Source organism: Sceloporus occidentalis, unplaced genomic scaffold, assembly GCF_023333645.1.
Source record: "Sceloporus occidentalis isolate IW3139 unplaced genomic scaffold, rSceOcc1.0.p SCAF_3, whole genome shotgun sequence".
NCBI lineage: Eukaryota > Metazoa > Chordata > Lepidosauria > Squamata > Phrynosomatidae > Sceloporus > Sceloporus occidentalis.
This window is the reverse complement of record NW_028316983.1, coordinates 218,661,729-218,678,980: the sequence shown is the minus strand read 5'-3', so window position 1 is coordinate 218,678,980 and position 17,252 is coordinate 218,661,729. Positions and strand designations below refer to the sequence as shown.

Below are 17,252 nucleotides of genomic sequence, written 5' to 3'. Positions count from 1 at the left end.
AAAACAATTAGGCATTACAACTTAAAAGGTATTAAAAACTCTATAAACACACCTTAACATCTGAATTACACAGCATTTTAAAGACCCACCCTGGTCAGTTTGAAGAGGGGAAAAGCCTGGATGTTTTTAATAATAATAATAATCAGTCTTCTATTCATTTCCCCCTCCCTCTGTTCCCCAAAACCCTCTTTCCTCTTTATGTCTCCTATCCCCCTTCCATTGCTATCCTCCTCTCCTTCTCCTTCCTCTTCTCCTCCTCTCCTCTTCCTTTTTCTTCTTCTCCCCCTTGTATTATTTCTTCTCTTCTTCTCCTTCTTTGCCTTCTCTCCTCCTCCTCCTTTTTCTTCTCACTTTCTTCTCCCATCTTTCTCTTCTTCCTCTTTTCTTCTTCCTTCTCTTCTTTCTCTCCTTTTCTTCCTCTTGTCCTCCTCCTCCTCCTCTTCACTTCTTCTCCTCTTCCTCTTCTTTTTCTCCTCTTCCTTTCTTCTTCTTCTCCTCTTCCTCCTTCTCTTCCTTTTTTCCTCTTCTTCCTTTTCATCTCCTCCTCCTCATCATCTTCTCCTCTTCCTCCTCCTCTCCTCTTCTTTTTTTCCCTTCTCTACCTCCTTTTCTTTCTCTTCTTCTCCCCTTCCCCTTTTCTCCTCCTCCTCTCCTCCTCCTTTTGTTGCCCAGGCTTGTTCCCTCTGCTCTGCAAAACTCCCTTATCCTTTTTCTTTTTAATTTATTTTGATTGGGGGAAGGGGGGAGTGAGAAAGTCTAGAGAGAGAGAGAGAGAGAGAGAGAGAGAGAGAGAGAGAGAGAGAGAGAGAACAAAACCCCAAAGCCTGGGTCACGTGCGTTAGAGACAGCCTGTCCCGGAGAGGCCCAATTGGTTTGCCTCCAGCCCCAGCACTCCATCCCTCCTCCTCCTCTGGCTGGGAGGGAGGGGGCGTGGCCAAGTGACGTCGAGGCCCCGCCCTCCCAATCAGCTGTTCTCAGGGTTCTATAACAACAAAAGACTCTGCAGGGAAGAAGCAGAAGCAGGGTCTGGGCAGGAAAAGGCTGGGAAGAAGACCCAAACCCCTCGCCTACCTCAAGACTAACCCCAGCCCAGCTAAGCTTCACTGGTGAGTTGCAAGAAGGCTGCCTTCTGATGCGAAATGTTGGAATTAAAATACAAGGATTGCAACTGGGTTGGGAAAAAGGAGGGTTGCATCCACACTGGAGGAATAATCCGGTGTGATATCAGTTTGGAACTGCCTTGGCTCCATGCGATGGAATTCTGGGATTTATAGTTTGTTGTGGCCCCCAGGGGCCACAACAAACTATAAATCCCAGAATTCCATCGCATGGAGCCAAGGCAGTTCCAAACTGGTGTCAAACCGGATTACCTTGGTGTTTTTTTCTTTCCAAAAAAACTGAATTATTGTCTCCCAAAATGGCCAAAAAACCCCCAAAAAATCCTCAGAAAAAGAAAGCTTTTGTGTCCTTCCGACGTTGCAACACAAAACCACTTGTGGCGTAGGTGGCTTTGTGTTGCCTCTTGTTGTTGTAGCTATTGTTGTAGTTAAACTTCTCTGTTCTTCTGAGGATGAGTTTTGCTGCTGTTCCTGTTGCTGATATGGCGATGGGAGTCTCTTTTTCTTTGTTACGCCTTGGCTGAGGTTGAGAGATTCGAACCCAGAGCCCAACCCTGGGAAGCATTCTTATTCTTTAAGCCCAACCCCTGTTGCTTCTATGAATTTGAGAAAGGGGGTTTTTAATGGGGGAAAGAAAGAAAAATGGAAGGATTTCTGGGGTACATTGGGTTTTCTTAAGTCTGAAAGAAAGGCCAGATTTTTTTTTTTTCATGTCTGGAAAATAAGTCTTAAAAGGGTCAGACCTTCGCCATTGCTTTCCTCTGAGGCTGAGAGAATGTGACTTGCCCATGTGGGTTTCCATGGCCGGTATTTGAACCCTGGCCTCACACTAAAACCAACCTACAAAGAGGCACGATGGAGAGGAGAAAACGTTAGGGAAGGATCCAGATTATGGGGATTTACTTCGATCCAGCCAGCCCTGGATGGACATCTGGACGAAGGTCATCCTCCGGCCACAAAGACTGGCCAGACTGACCCGGACAAAGCAGCCTCTTACACCCTTTTGAAATGCCTTTTCTTCCCAACTTTTGAGGCCAGTAGATCGGGACCTCCGCAGCTCCAAAGGAAAGCCAGAGGATGGGGATAATGATGAGGATGGTTTTGGCTCCATTTTTTTAAAAATGAAATGCATAGATATAGGATCATGGGGGACACCTGGCTGAACAAGACTACATTTGAAAGGGATCTAGGAGTCCTAGTAGACCACAAGCTGAACATGAGTCAAGAGTCTGATGAAGCAGCTAAAAAGGCCAATGCCATTCTAGGCTGCATCAATAGAAGTGCTCTGGTCAGGCCCCCACAATTCAAAAAGGGTGTTGAGAAACTGTATCCAAAGGAGGGCCACCAAACTGGTGAAGGGCCTGGAAGCCATGCCCTATGAGGAACACCTAAGGGAGTTGGGGATGTTTAGCCTAGAGAAGAGAAGGTTGAGAGGTGATATGATAGCCCTGTTTAAGTATTTGAAGGGATGTCATATTGAGAAGGGAGCAATCTTCTTTTCTGCTGCTCCAGAGACTCAAACACAGAACAATGGATGCAAGCTCCAGGAAAAGAGATTCCACCTAAACTTTGGGAGGAACTTCCTGACAGTAAAAGCTGTTCAATATCAGAACATACTCCCTCGGAGAGTGGTTGAGTCCCCTTCTTTGGAGGTCTTTAAACAGAGGCTGGATGGCCATCTCTCATGGATGCTTTGATTGAGAGTTCCTGCATGGCAGAATGGGGTTGGACCGGATGGCCCTTGAAGTCTCTTCCAACTCTGATTCTATGGAGGGGGGGGAGTGTATGTGTGTGTGCAGACACTCTCTCAGCCTCAGAGGAAGGCAATGACAACCTCCCTCTGAAAGAACTTGCCAGGAAAACCCCATGATTTGCCATGGTCAGTCTCTGAGGCTGAGAGAATGTGACTTGCTCAAGTTCTTCCAGTGGGTTGGGATGTTGGCTGCCTCTTCTTCTATTTCTTGGGCCTATTTCCTGGCGCCTTAGGGTTGCCATACGCCAGGAACAACTTGAAGGCACAAAACAACAACAACAAAAAGATCAGGGGTGACCAAATGTCCTACCTGGGAAGGAGGACAAAATGGAGGATGTGCAAGGGGAAAAAATAAAAGCTAAATTAAAAAAAACAATCCTAGAAATCTCAATCCAAACTTCTAAGTCCTTCTCCAAAGGGTAGACATTTGGACATTCATTCCTCCTGCACAGAAAAGGTGGAAATGGAGGACAGGTGCTCGAAAAGGAGGATGTCTTGTCTGGCCACCCCACCTCCCCTTTTTGCAGCTGCCTTCCCCATCTCTCCGCCCCAAAGAGGAGAAGGAGGCTGCAAACCAGAGAGGAGGAGTTGGTGGTGCCTGATCCGCCCCAAGGAGGCTGGAAGAGGAAGACCTAGTTGCTGCCAGTTTTGGGGCTTTTCTTCTCCAAAGCCTCCCTCCTCTGTTGTTGTTATTGTGTAGCTTCAAGACTCTTACAGCCACCATGGGGTTTTCTTGGCAAGTTTCTTCAAAGGGTGTTTGCCATGGCCATCCTCTGAGGCTGAGAGAGTGTGACTTGGCCAAGGGGTTTACATGACTGCCTCTTTATTTTTTATTTCTTGGGCCCATTACCTGGAGCGGCATTCAGGTGTGAAGAGGCCCGTTGGAGGAGCACCACCCAAGATGGCACTGCCTTAGCCTGCCATCCAAACAAACCAGGGCAAAGCAGGGCACTGTGACTCATTCTTGTCTCCTTTTTTGGAGCACAATGGCCGGCCAGGTCATGGCAGGTTCTGAGAAGAGAGCCTGCCCTTCTAGGATCGAGAAATGGACCTTACCTGCAGGAGCATCTTCAGCAGCCCCCAAAGTCAAAACAATCCTTGCAACGAATTAATCCTTGGGACAACTGCCAAGGCTGACAGCTTCGAGTTGGCCTGCACATGGGTGGACTAAAGCCAGTTTCCTCTGATGGCTTCTTCAGTCTGCTATCGCCGCGCTACACTGTTAGGTATAATAACATCATGAATAATAGTGCTATAAAAGCATAGCAAACGTATCTAGGGGTAGCTGTGTTGGCCATGCAGCAAAGTACAATAACATCCAAAATGCACAAAGTAATGATACTTTTATGGGCCAAACAAAATGCGCAAAATACATGTTGCAGGGTTTCAAATCTCCATGGGCTGCTGCTTCTGGCAAAATCATACTGGAAGTGAAAAAATTATGATGGTGTTAGTTTACTGCATTTTATCAAGACTAGTATCATCATACTCCCCCCTGTATGATTTTTGAACATTTTTGCCTGATGAAGAAGCCCATGGAGCTTCGAAACCTTGCAACATGTATTTTGTGCATTTTATTTGACCAATAAAAGTCTCACTACTCTGTGCATTTTGGATATTATTGTACTTTGCTGCATGGCTAACACAGATACCCCTAGATATGTTTACTATGCTTTTATAGCACTATTATTCCACTGTAACCTCTATGGCTGCCTCCTGTGGAATCCTGGGGTTTGCAGTTTAGGGAGGGGCATTTGGAATTCTCTGCTAGAATGCTTTCAGGTCTCACTAAACTACAAACTCCAGAATGCCACAGGAGGCAGCCATAGCAGTTAAAGTGGAATAATAGCACTATAGCTGTGTAATGTGCTGTGGGAGCTGCAGGGAATGGCTAATAATGTTCCCTATCTTCTGTCTATCGGGAGGCTCTAGAGCAGTTTTTGCTGCATCTTATGAACACATTTTCCCCCTCCTGAAATGTATGCAGGCTTGCCCAATGACGTGCACTTTAGGGATGTTAGGATTACAATCCCCATCATTCCCATCCAGCATGGTTGGTGGCTAGGTGATGATGTGAGTTGTAACCCAGCAATTTACAGAGACTGCCTAGTTGAGGAAAGTGCAATACACTCTGGTAATAACACACAGAGAAAGAGATTTGTATCTGTCTGCCTGTCCTTAAACAGCTGCTTTAGTCTGTTTTTGCATTTAAAAGGGGTGAAAGAAAATAAGTTTTGTGTCATCTTTAAGAATTTATTTTGACATAAGTAATTGGTGGATTACAGCTTTTGTCTGTTGTGTGTATTGTGTGCTTTCAAGTAGTTTCCAACTACTGTGACCCTTTCAAGTGGTTTTCTTGGCAAGATTTGTTCAGAGGAGGTTTGCCCTTGCCTTCCCCTGAGGCTGAGAGAGTGTGACTTGCCCAAGGTCACCTTGCCGTCTTTTATTGCACCCAAATTATTGCAGCCCAGTTCTAGGCAAAGGCAGTTAAAGTCAGTTATCACCTGTTACATATGGTACTTAAGTTCAGTGCAACTGAAACAGGAGTCTTTTTTGATGCTAATGGAGATGAGTTTCTTTTTCATGTTTCACAAGTATCTGTTTTTACACAGACATTGGGCAACTGCTCTGCTGTGTTGTGTTGTGCTTCTGTAAAGTATTTCACATCATTTTCTGTAAGTCTGACTCAACCTGGTACAATTTCCAAAGTCTTCCCGTAGGTCTTTGTGGGCATTGTGTTTGTTGTAGTTGTTGTGTGCCTTCGAGTCATTTCTGACATGGTAACCTTAAGGCCACCTTTCTTGCAAGATTAGTTGGGAGGGTGCACTGCCTTTGCCTGTCTTTTAGGCTTGTCCAAGATCACCCAGTGGGTTTCCATGACTGAGCAATCTGAGTCCAACAATCAAATCACTTCACCACGCTGGGTCTGTTTGTTTTACTGTTTGAATCTATACCCCAACTTTCCTTCTGTGGAGTGATGGCAAAGAAAGTGGTTCTCCTTTTCCCCATTTTTATCCCCACAACAACCTTGTAAAGTAGGTCAGGAAAGGAGAGAGCAACTGCTTCAAGGTCACCCATGGAGTTTTAGGGCTTTGGGGATCTCCCAGATTAAATTCCGCAATAGTCTTAACTATATAACATTACACTTTAGGATGACTTTAGAGTGATCTGGGGACTGGAGCAGGAAATATCAACACTATTTTTATATTCTGACCTAGAAAGTGTAAGGTCCTTTGTTTAAACCATGGGAATGGGTTCTGATAACAGTTTTTCCTTTTCCAGTTCTCAAGGTTTTCAAAAAAAGTGCTACAGCTTAAAGGCATGGCTGATTCATACTATAAATACCTGGTTTGGGGGAGGAAAAATCCTGTTTTCTTTAAAAAAATAACAACAGGGTTGAACTCAGTAACTTTGGTTTGCAAAATATGATCAGCGAAATGATGCAATTTATCATATCAATTCTAAACTTTATTTTGCAATTACCATATTTCATATGTATTTTATAAGCTTGACTGTCCTTTAAAAAAACAATTCCTTCTTTCCCTTGTTTTTAGTGCTGATTTTTAAGTTATATACAAAAATAAAGATGGCAAATGTTTTATATATATAATAAAAATCACAGTCTTCCGACTTCAGCGTGGTGTGATGTAGTGGTTTGAGTATTGGACGATGACTCTGGAAGCCAAGGTTTGATTCCCCACGTAGCCATGAAATCCACTGGGTGACCTTGGGCAAGTCACACTCTCTCAGCCTCAGAAGATGGCAATGGCAAACCCCCTCTGAAGAAACTGTTGCGAATTGTGTATCCTATTATGTTCCTCCTTACTTGCCCTGCCCAAAAATGAAACTTAAATTATGTAACCTTTCCACATGGGAAGGCTGAACAAGCCCATTTTGATGGCCTTTTTGTAAGTTGGGAAAAGGCTGGATTTCAAAAACAATGAAGAGGTCAGACAAGAGTTACATAAACTCTGCAACCTGGTGGTGGTTTCACTTGTCTGCCCATTTGGTGTATTGTTAAACAGAGAAGTCCAGGTGTTTCAAAAGGCATCAGCATACAGGCATTTCCCATAGTTCTGTGGAACTCTCTTAAAGTCCTGTGTTGTGTGTGAGATTGAAATCAGGCACCTGAAAGCCAGCCTTGTCCGTGAAACCACTTTGGGAAAAGTGCTTTTTTCAGTTTAAAACCTGTACTTGTGAGCCATCTGCTGGAAACAATGGTATTACAGTTCTGCACAGTAGCAAAGTCAGCATAAAACTGGTTATATAGTGGACCCCTGATGTCCGCTGGGGTTTGGCTCCAGGACCCCCCCCCCCATGGATATCAAAATCTACAGGTGCTCAAATCCCATTATTTATTTGTTCATTTATTATTTTATTTCAAGGATTTATGTCCCACGTTTCTCCCACAATGGGATTCCAGGCAGGTTACAATAATTTAAAAAGATAGAATCATTTAAAAAGAAGTAAAAACGTTAATTACAAAAGTTTTTTTAAAAGTTAACATTATTATTAAAACATAAGCTAAAACACATAGTTAAAACCAGTAAAAACTGTAAAAAAACATTTACAGCACACTGCACAAATAAAATTCATCCACCAAATGCCTGTCTAAATAAAAATGTATTTAGCTGTCGGCCAAAAGAGAGCAGACAGACCATAAAATACAATGGATAGTAAAATGATGCCCCTTATATAAAATAACAAAAATCAAAGTTTGCTCTTTGGAATTTATATATTTTTTGAATATTTTAAAGCCATGGATGCTTGAATCCATGCATAAACAATCCATGGATATGGAGACTGTCTGCACACTGCAGAGATAATCCAGTTTGAGACTACTTTAACTACCCTGGCTCAGTGTGAGAGCATCCTTGGAACTGTAGTTTGTTGCAGCACCAGAGCTCTCTGCCAGAGAAGGACTAAAGGTCTCACAAAATTGCAGCTCCTAGAATTCCCTAACGTTGCACCACTTCAAGTTAAAGTGGTCTCAAACTGGATTTTTTTTGCAGTGTGCTTTGGACCTGTATTTAGGGAGCAAAGTGCTATTACTCAGCTGTAAAATATTTAGAGCTGGGGTGAAAAATATGTTCCTCGACATTGGTTGGAACTCCCATGATCCCCCATCATTGGCAATGCTGGTTAAGGTTCATAGGAGTTGTACTCCATAGGATGACAGATCCCTCACTCTGATTGAAAAAGATGGATAAGAGATTTTTAAGAAGGGGCTTTTTGCTGAATGACATTTCAGCCTAATGTTTTGGGGTTAGGAAATAGGGCTTTCAGGACACAGTGTATCTGATGCAACCTTAAACCCTTAAAGACATTACTACCTGGAAAATATTAGATGTGAGAAATGATCGAATAGATTATGGCTCCCTTGACAAAAATATCAAAATGTTGCATCTACCTGGCTTCTATGTATGTTTTATAGGCCAAATGCTCTGCCCTTCACCAGCCTGGAACTGGCTTGTGCTCTGATCTCAAGGTTTACAAGTAGCCTCCTTTATTAATGCATTGCACACTCACTCACTCACTTTCCCTTGAACACTTTATAAAAGGGGTATTTCAGGGATTTATGTCCTGCGTTTCTCCCACAATGGGAGGGATGATAAAATAGATCATCACAGATGCTCCAACAGAGGACCTCAAAGGACTGTCCCATGCTGCCTCCACCACCAGATGTATTTTGGAGGCCCTTGGAGAACTTTTCCATGCTATTTCCACCACCAAATGTATTTTTCCCAATTTGAAAGGTGCTGGGGGTCATAAAAAGCTCTGTGGGTTACACATAGCCCACATTTTCCCCATCCCTGCGGTATAATAATGTGTGTGCAGATGAAGAAGACATGCTCTGCATCTCTGTCAATAATGCAGCATGTTTTGTCAACTAAAGTGACCAGTGTGCACTACAGAACTAAATTAAAGGTGCTTCTTAATTGTGAGGCAGCCAGCTTAGTTCAGAGCTTCACATGAGGGGGTTGTATTTGTGTACAGATGCCAGTGTTTCCTTTTATAATCCTTTGTGTACAGATGCCAGTGTTTATCTTTTTATAATCCTGTGTTTTCCCACCACCTATTCCATCCTTTTTTCACCCACCACCAAAATTCTTATTTGCTTGGTGCTTTTTGCTTGATAACAGTAGAAGCTGTCTCATCTGGAAATATCTATAATTGCTTTGGGCTTTTGAAAAATCAATGACACTTACAATGTGGATTTAATAGATGTTATAGAACAGACAGAAGGAGGAATGTAAGGCCCTGGTCCCCAGATGGCCGAGAGAGGAGTGGCCTCTGCCTGCATTGAGATCCCTCCAAACCAACGGAACAACAGAAACAACATCTGGTACAAAATGTAGGCCTGTGTCTGCAACACATTTTTTCTCCTGTATGATTTTTAAAATCCTCTTTTGCCCAATGAAGCCAGTGGAGTTTCAAAAGTTTGCATTATGTGTTTTGTGCATTTTGTTTGGCCTATAAAGACGTCACTCTTTCATGATTTTCAAATTTTGATTTATGAGAGCAAAGGGGGCACCCACAATGTAGAAATAATGTAGTATTACATGACTTTAAGTGCTGTAGCACCATCCTATGGAATTGTGGGATTAGTCATTTTACAAGGTATTTAGTCTTCCCTGCCAAAGAGTGTTGGTGCCTCACAAAACTGCAAATCCTAGGATTCTGTAGGGTGGAGCCATGGGAGTTAAAGTGGTATCAAACTTCATTATTTCTGCAGTGTAGATGCATCCCAAAATGATATATTATACAGGTATGCTCTTTACAATAAAAAAATTGGCTGCAGCTTCCTGTTGTTTACTGGCTAATTCCGGCTTGATACCGCTAAAGGTGTATAATGTTGCTTAAGTAGGAAATGTTTTGTGGACATACATAGAGTTAAGACTCTATTTTTTTTCTGTCTTTGCAGGAATTTGTAGCAACCGTTTACAAAGAATGGCTCCCCATGTTCTGTGCCTCAGCTGATAAAAGTCTTTATGCACTTTAATCTTCTACCTGCATCTTTGCCTTGCACATTGTGAAGCTGTACCTTAACTTGTGGATACAAAGACGTGCCAGACAGAACTTTATTATTATTGCCTTAGTCATGTTCCAGAGGCTGAATAATATGTTAATGGGAGAAATCAATAATTTGCCCAGCCAAGAGCCAGCATTTAGTGAGAAGGAAGAGGAAGAGTGGATTCTGGTTGATTTTATAGGTAAGATATCTGTTGAGTAGAAATTGTATAGTGGGAAGGAAGAAGATCCAAATCTCTTTGATTTATAGCCTGTTTTTCTCCCAGAATGGGTCACGAAGAAGTTTACAATGTTAAGTTAAAACCAAGTAACTAAAACAGAACCTGGGACAAAAGTTTAAGAAGCATTAAACAATCAACCATGAAGTAGGCAATGCTTCAGGCTAAATATAAACATGTGTAAGAAAGGAATAAAACATAGAACAGCTTGTTCAAGCTGAAAAGTGTATTCTTTAAAACAAAAGCTTTTCCTGGTGTATCCCAGTTTCACTATTTCTTGGTGAAGCCTGCCTTTGTTCCAGTGGGCTCAAGCCAGTGTATATGGCTCCCCTCCTTCCCTGCTTTATCCTCACAACAATTCTGTGAGGTGGGTCAGGTTAAGAGAAGGTGGTTGGTGCAAGGTCATCTAGTGAATTTCACCACACAATGGGGCTTCAACCTGGATGTTCCAACTCTGGTTCGGCACCCAAAACACCATATCACATAGCTCTCATACTTGAGCCTTTTCACTCAGTTCTCCAAACTTATCCTAACTATTTATAAATGGCTGGCATTTCCTCTTTCTCCTTTTCATTCATCCCATTTTTGTTAAGCTGTGGTAGAGTATAAACCTTCTGGGATATTGTGGTTTAATTCAGAAAATCTTGATCACAGAGAAAGCCTGCATGCTCTCCTATACCATGGAAACAAATCTTCAGCCCAGATAGTCCTCTGGACTGTTGTATTCCCCATGTTTTGAGACAGTGCCTGCACACAGTGCAGTAAACTATAGAGTGTGCACACTTTGTACCTGGAAAACATTTAGGAAACCCATTGATCTCCATACATTGTGGAGTTCACCTCCCTATAGGTCATGCTGGATAGGGCTTCTGGGAGTTGAAATCCAAAATGTTTGAAAGGATCAAACGTCTCCCCACCCCTGCCATAAACTAGATGAACTCTAGCTGCTTCGGTCAACTTTTCTCATCCATCTCAATGCCATTGTAACTCCCAATAGACACCTGTAATAACTTCTCAATGGTGGAAGAAGAAAAGGAGGAAGAAGAAGAGGATGGAAATCTCCATGAAGCATCGTCACCTGTTGACCACCCACCTGTCTTCTCTTGTCTGCCTACTTCCTTGGAACATTTGTCCGATGCCAGTGAATCTAGCTTTGTCCAGTTTGACTCATGTCCTATGGAAGAAAGCTGGTTTATTACACCACCTCCGTGCTTCACAGCAGGTGGCCTGGCCACTTTGAAAGTAGAAACCAGCCCCTTGGAGAACCTTCTCATTGAACATCCCAGCATGTCTGTTTATGCAGTCCATAATACCCATCACAGCCTCAACAAGACCAGTTGTGGTGATGAAGAAGGGGAAGAGGAGGATGAGGATGAGGATGAAAAAGAAAATCAAAATGCTACCAATCCTAGGTAAGTCATCTGATCCTTGATTTAGTTGAGTTACAGAACCAACATATGGTTTACTGGGGAGATATAAAAATGAGGGGAAAACTTCAGTGCCAGCTCTAGGAAGGTTTTTTTGAAGTGGCAGCTGTGGGATGGCCGTGGATAGGACACATTTAGTGGCTTCCCCCCCCCCCCTTCTGTGAATTCATTTCCACTTCACCAGTATTCCTTCGCATACTTTTTTCCTCTGGGTTCAAACATTACAGTCATCAAGAGGGAGAAAACAAGATAAGAGCAGAGCTTGTAAAAGTTACAGTTCTGGTTTATAATTTCCAGAATTTCCCAACCAGCATGACTAGTTTTCCAAGCTCTGTGCTCTTGCATACAAATAAAATGGTCATAGCAAGGAAGAGCAACAGGTAAGTCAGAGTGCTGGAGGGTGAAAGTGAATCTCCTGCTGGGATGTGGGCCTTGGCATGAAGACCCTCAGGCCCCACTTTACTGAGCTGGGTGCAAACCCCCACTCTGTCAGAATAAACCAATACAAATTTGATGCTCCACATTAGGTTTTCATGACCTGATAAAGAATAACACCCCAGAACATTAATGCTTCCAAAATTGGCAAGTAACATGTTAATATGGCCATCTGGATTTCTCTAGTGTCATGTCAACCAGAATACTTGGTTAGCATGAAAAACCAAATAGAAAACACTCATCATTCTTCAAGTCGGAAAAGATCCCATGCCAGAATCTGTATTAGGGAAGTTAGGGAATATATACTGTCAATTTCTTTTGTTTTAATTGACTAGAATAATGCAGTTATCATTAGTTTCCTATAGTGAACTCAACTAAAAGTCTAGCATAGGTCACAGGACTAGACGATATTATAAACATAATAACACATTAAAAGGATTTGGTTCAGACAATGTATATAAAAACTGGGCTGGCATCCTGTTACTAAGTTAGTCTGTGTAATTAACTTTTAATAGTTGTGGATACTATACTTCCCTCACAATAACCAAAATCCCCTGTAAACCCCCCCCTTTTTTTTTTTAATGCTGCCTGTCCTGACACAGCTATGTAGTGACCTGTAGAGAGATGGGAAACCAGATAAAATTCTGGCTATGTCCCTCTAGCCAGAAGCACAGTGAGGACATCATCATTTAGATCTCCATCAGTTTCCTGGGAAGTCCCAGAGGGTGGCTTTCACCCCCAACCTCAACAAATGTGGAGGGTCCACTGTACAATGCAACCTACTGCATTGCCTTCAGGTGCAGCAGAAACAGCAATGTGGTTATCAGCCCTGTAGCAAGATTCAGCTGTTAGACCTGGTTGAGTTTGGGCCCAAACAGGCATGCCAAAATAAAGCTGCTTCAGGTCACTTTGGAGATATGATGTTTAAATGACACATGCATCTTAAGAAGGCAGAAGCTGCACCAAAGCATGCCAGTGACCTGAAGCAGCTTTATTCAGGCCCTTTAGTACACAGAGTTCAGCTACCATTTGGTCTTTTGTCTCAGGCAGCGAAGTACTCTAGCATCCAAAAGAATCTGTTGCCTCGTGTCCCATCAGTTCTAGAATATCTTACTTAGGAATTCTTATCCCCAAAAGTAATTTGCACGCAGCCCATTGACAGTTGTGCTGTGTAACCTTGGTACCTGTGATTTGAATTTTAGATCAGAAGCCCAAACCAAAATGAGTCAACACATCCGATGCTACATTGCGGCACTCGCCACTCACTCAGCCTTTCTTGAACAGACCAAGAGCTTTCGGCCTTCCCGATGGACAAAAGAACACCATGAAAGACAATATTTGAACAGAAACCGCCTCCGTCGCCAAAACCTGACCAGGGATTGCTACTCTCGTCAACTCAAGAATAACGGGTTTTTTGTTCACCAGCCTTGCCAGCGTCAGTATAATTACTGAGAGTGTTTTGCATTATTATTGTAATTGTTATTATTTTCAAAAATAATATTGTTTAACTGTTCTCGTTTTTGTTCTTTTTGTGTGGGTGTAGATTATGAAGGCGAGTTCCGTTTTAGGCTGATTTTCATTTTTTCTACACTGTCACTGAGTGTTACAGTTAGTTTGTAAACCACGTTGATGTTAATGATGTATCACAGAATGCCTTTGATATTTTACTTGTGGCTCAGAAGCATATCAGTACAATAGAGTTTGTGTGATTGGGAGTGGGATGGGTTTTTTATGTGACTTCTAGGAACTTTCTGAAGTGTGGATGGGTTTGTTTTTATGTTGGTATTTTTAGCCAAGACGTAGCAGGCAACTTTCACGCATAATTGTAGTCCAAATGCAGTTACAGAATTTCTCAGGGTCAGTTGTACACTTGCAATGATCTGTGTATACTGTACATTTTCTTTTAACTGTCTAAGATAGCCATTAAAATGTAATGGACTGGATGGCATTGAGCTCCCAATGAGGAGCGAATTCTGTATGTAGCCTGAAGTGGGTGGGAGGGAATGGAAAGGACCTGTAACTTCCTCCTATTAGCTTGTGTCTTATCTTGATGGTTTGATGTGGCTTACCCAATTTCATAAACAAAGCTGATACCTCACAGCAAGTATAAGTACCACTGAAAGTGAGCAGTTGGTTGGTTTCCACAACCTGGCACCCTCCTGTTGTGTTGAACTGCAACTCCCACCATCCCCTGCCAGTGTAGCATGTCACGGAAATTGAAGCTCAACTTGTCCCAAAATCACAAGGCAGTAGAAGGCCGGTGTAATATGTTGTACCTATTTGATGTGAAGGATAGTGAAAATAAAACTCAGGGCTTTGTGCTTTGAAAATTAAGGAGGAAAAGCGATGCCTGCTTTATCATATGGGTACTTGTTAAAAATGGTGCCCCCACAATATCTCTAATTATGAGGGGGCATTTGTGTAAATGGGGTGAGCAACTCGTGGTCCTCCAGATGCTGTTGGGTCAGAACCCCTATTATTCTTGACTAATTGTTAGGGCCATTTGGGAGTTCCAATCAGACCACAGATTATTCATTCCTTAATGTAACGAGCTACTGTGGGGGGATCAGAAGGAAAGGTGAACCTTGATTCCCTGTGTAGTTAAGGTGACCGTATGATAAGTGGGCCTGTGAATACTGCCACACTGCAGAAATCAAGTAGTTTGACACCAGTTTAACATCCATGACTCAGTGCTTTGGAATTCTGGGATTTGTAGTTTGATGGGGCATCAGAGCTCTCTGACAGGGTAAGCTAAATATCTCACAAAGCTACACCTCCCAGAATTCCATAGCATTGAGTCATAGCAGTTAAAGTGATGTCAAACTGCTTTATTTCTGCGGTGTGGTGGCAGCCTGTGTCTTCTTTTTCCTACCACCATTACATTTCTGGGCATAAAGCATAAACTATTTCTCACTTTCCTTCAGTTCTGTTAATTAACTGCACATTTTGCCTTCACTAGGCCTAAAACCAACAACCCTGAAATTACTCTTAGGCAAGGGTTTACCATCTCAATGTTTTTTCTTTAGTCAGCATTATTAATGGCAAATATTGAAAAACAGTTCACAGCTGCCTTCTCAGAACATCATACTGGAGTCTGCTTTAATTGTCTCAGTTGAATCTGTTGTGGCCTGAAACTGTATTTTTGATTTCTTGTGCATAATCAGATTCAGTGACCATGATGTAACTGCACATCTAACCTACCCTTTCCTCTGCTTCACTATATATACTACCAATTTAACTTTTTTTTAATGGGCCTTGTTTCAGAAAAATGGTTTTATGGGGACACAATTCTTGTTGTCTAAGGTAGAATCCAAAGAACTTTAAAGCAATTTAAATTTATAGGTAGGACTGGTTTCTTTGCATGTATGTTTGAGTGCAGTCTCCATGTTATTTTGTTCTTTTCAAAAGACTCAGTTTCATTAGCCACCCAGTACTGTTCATCTTCTCTCAGTGTCATGGGCAAATACCACAGACAGTTTTAAACTCAGGAACTCTTCAGTGTTTTAACACGGATCCCAAGTGTACTTATTTGGGAGGTTTGGAGAAATAAAGAATCAGCATTGTTTTGTGTAGATTCTTACGCTTCATCTTCGGCTGCATCTACACTGCAGAATTAATGCATTTTGACACTGCTTTAACCGCCAAGACTCAGTGCTATGGAATTATAGGATTTGTAGTTTTATGAGATATTTAGCCTTCTCTCTCAGAAAGCTCTGGTGCCACAAGAGACTACAAGTCCCAGGATTCCCTAGCACGGAGTCATGACAGTTAAAGCCGTGTCAAACTGCATTAATAATAATAATAATAATAATAATAATAAATTTCATTTATATACCGCTTTTCCAACAGATCAAAGTGGTTTACAAAGATGCATTAATTCTGCAACTTGTCTCCAACATTTGGCTTTTTACCTCCATTTTCAGGAACCTTAAAATGAAGGTCTGCTCCTCTGCCCTCCTTTACCTTGTTTTGTATGTGTTCCTGGCTTAGCAACTATTAAGTTAGGACCTCTCTGAGAGATACAGTTTTGCATTTTTACTGGGTAACTTGTTAGGGATGAAAGCTTTTGGGCAGGGAACAACAGTGGATTTCTACTTGGTGGAATGGAAGAACCCAACAGCCTTAGGAGGGGGACAATCGTCCATTCCACTTTGGCCTGCTCTGTGTCCCCAGAACTGGATCTATAGGGTGGGGGAGCCCTCTGAAACTAGCTTTTGGCCAGTGCAAAAAGACTACAAGGAAGAAAGAATGTAGAAGAAGAAAGCCCCATTATAACTGCCAGCACACATTGGATTTTGGCCATTATTTTAAAACCCAAACATGTTATATTTAAAAATAATCACAAGCTTACTATACAACATGTTATTTTCCAGTTCTCATTGTTGGAAACAATGTTGTTGTAGAAAGAATGACTGCATGTACAATACTATGTCACACTCTTCTTTATCTTGCATATTTATGTTACTTTTTCTATTATGTGCCTGCAAGTCTTGGACTTATTAAGAATTGTGTGCATTTTTTTTCTTCAAATGGTATGTGTTTTGTGAGTAGGCATGATTTTTTATAGTTATTTTTTCCTGAAAAATTTGTATTAACTCATAAAGGTGGAGCCTTGTGCTACATCGAATGGTGTTTCAATAATTATGCTGAAACTGTTTTTCCATATGTGTTGTAAACAAAACTGTGCCTTTTGCAACTGACTTGTACACAGCAGACTTGAACTTGAAGCCTACAAGAAGGGACATTTCTGTTGGGATAAAATACTGTACATCAGTCTATGCATTATTAATGGCAGCTTCTTTGTGGAGCCGTTTTTGTTCCTTTTCGTTGTACTTTGGATACTCAAGACTCTTGTCACCCTGATACTACTAAACATAATGTAGCTGTAAAAACTCAGAATGGTTTGTGGGTGTGTAGCTACTACAACAGCTTCCTTTACAAGGAAGAAGAAGGTTGGCCATGCTACATCACTGGCCAAATGCAATTCCTTTGCAGAACATCATTGCTGTGTTATCAGGTGCACAATTTAAGGCCAATGTAGCTGGTTACATTTGCTTCACTCACAAAAAGGAAATTTTTAGTTTCTCAAATGTTGTTGGACTCCCAACTTCCATCAAGTTTCAATCAGTGGTCAGTGAGGATGGGAGTTAGAGCCCAACAATTTCTGGAGGCTTGCAAGTTGCTCATCTTGGCCTACCTGTATAACCTACAGATTTCTGAAAATGTCCTTCTTTCCCTGGGATCCCTCATACAGTGTGTCTTTGATATC

At 41.9% G+C, this 17,252-nt stretch overlaps 1 protein-coding gene across 2 annotated transcripts; it reads left to right on the top strand.

Annotated features, from left to right (window-relative positions):
• Window positions 1-997: 997 nt before the first annotated feature.
• Window positions 998-16,768, top strand: TP53INP1 (tumor protein p53 inducible nuclear protein 1). Of its 2 annotated transcripts, XM_089517659.1 has the most exons (5): window positions 998-1,106; window positions 9,097-9,226; window positions 9,797-10,085; window positions 11,119-11,533; window positions 13,186-16,768. In XM_089517659.1, the coding sequence occupies exons 3-5, from the start codon at window positions 9,974-9,976 to the stop codon at window positions 13,433-13,435; spliced, it is 777 nt and encodes a 258-aa protein (XP_089373785.1). In that variant the 5' UTR covers window positions 998-1,106; window positions 9,097-9,226; window positions 9,797-9,973; the 3' UTR covers window positions 13,436-16,768. The 2 variants fall into 2 exon arrangements, with proteins under 2 accessions (XP_089373785.1, XP_089373784.1); XM_089517658.1 differs by lacking the exon at window positions 9,097-9,226.
• Window positions 16,769-17,252: the final 484 nt, after the last annotated feature.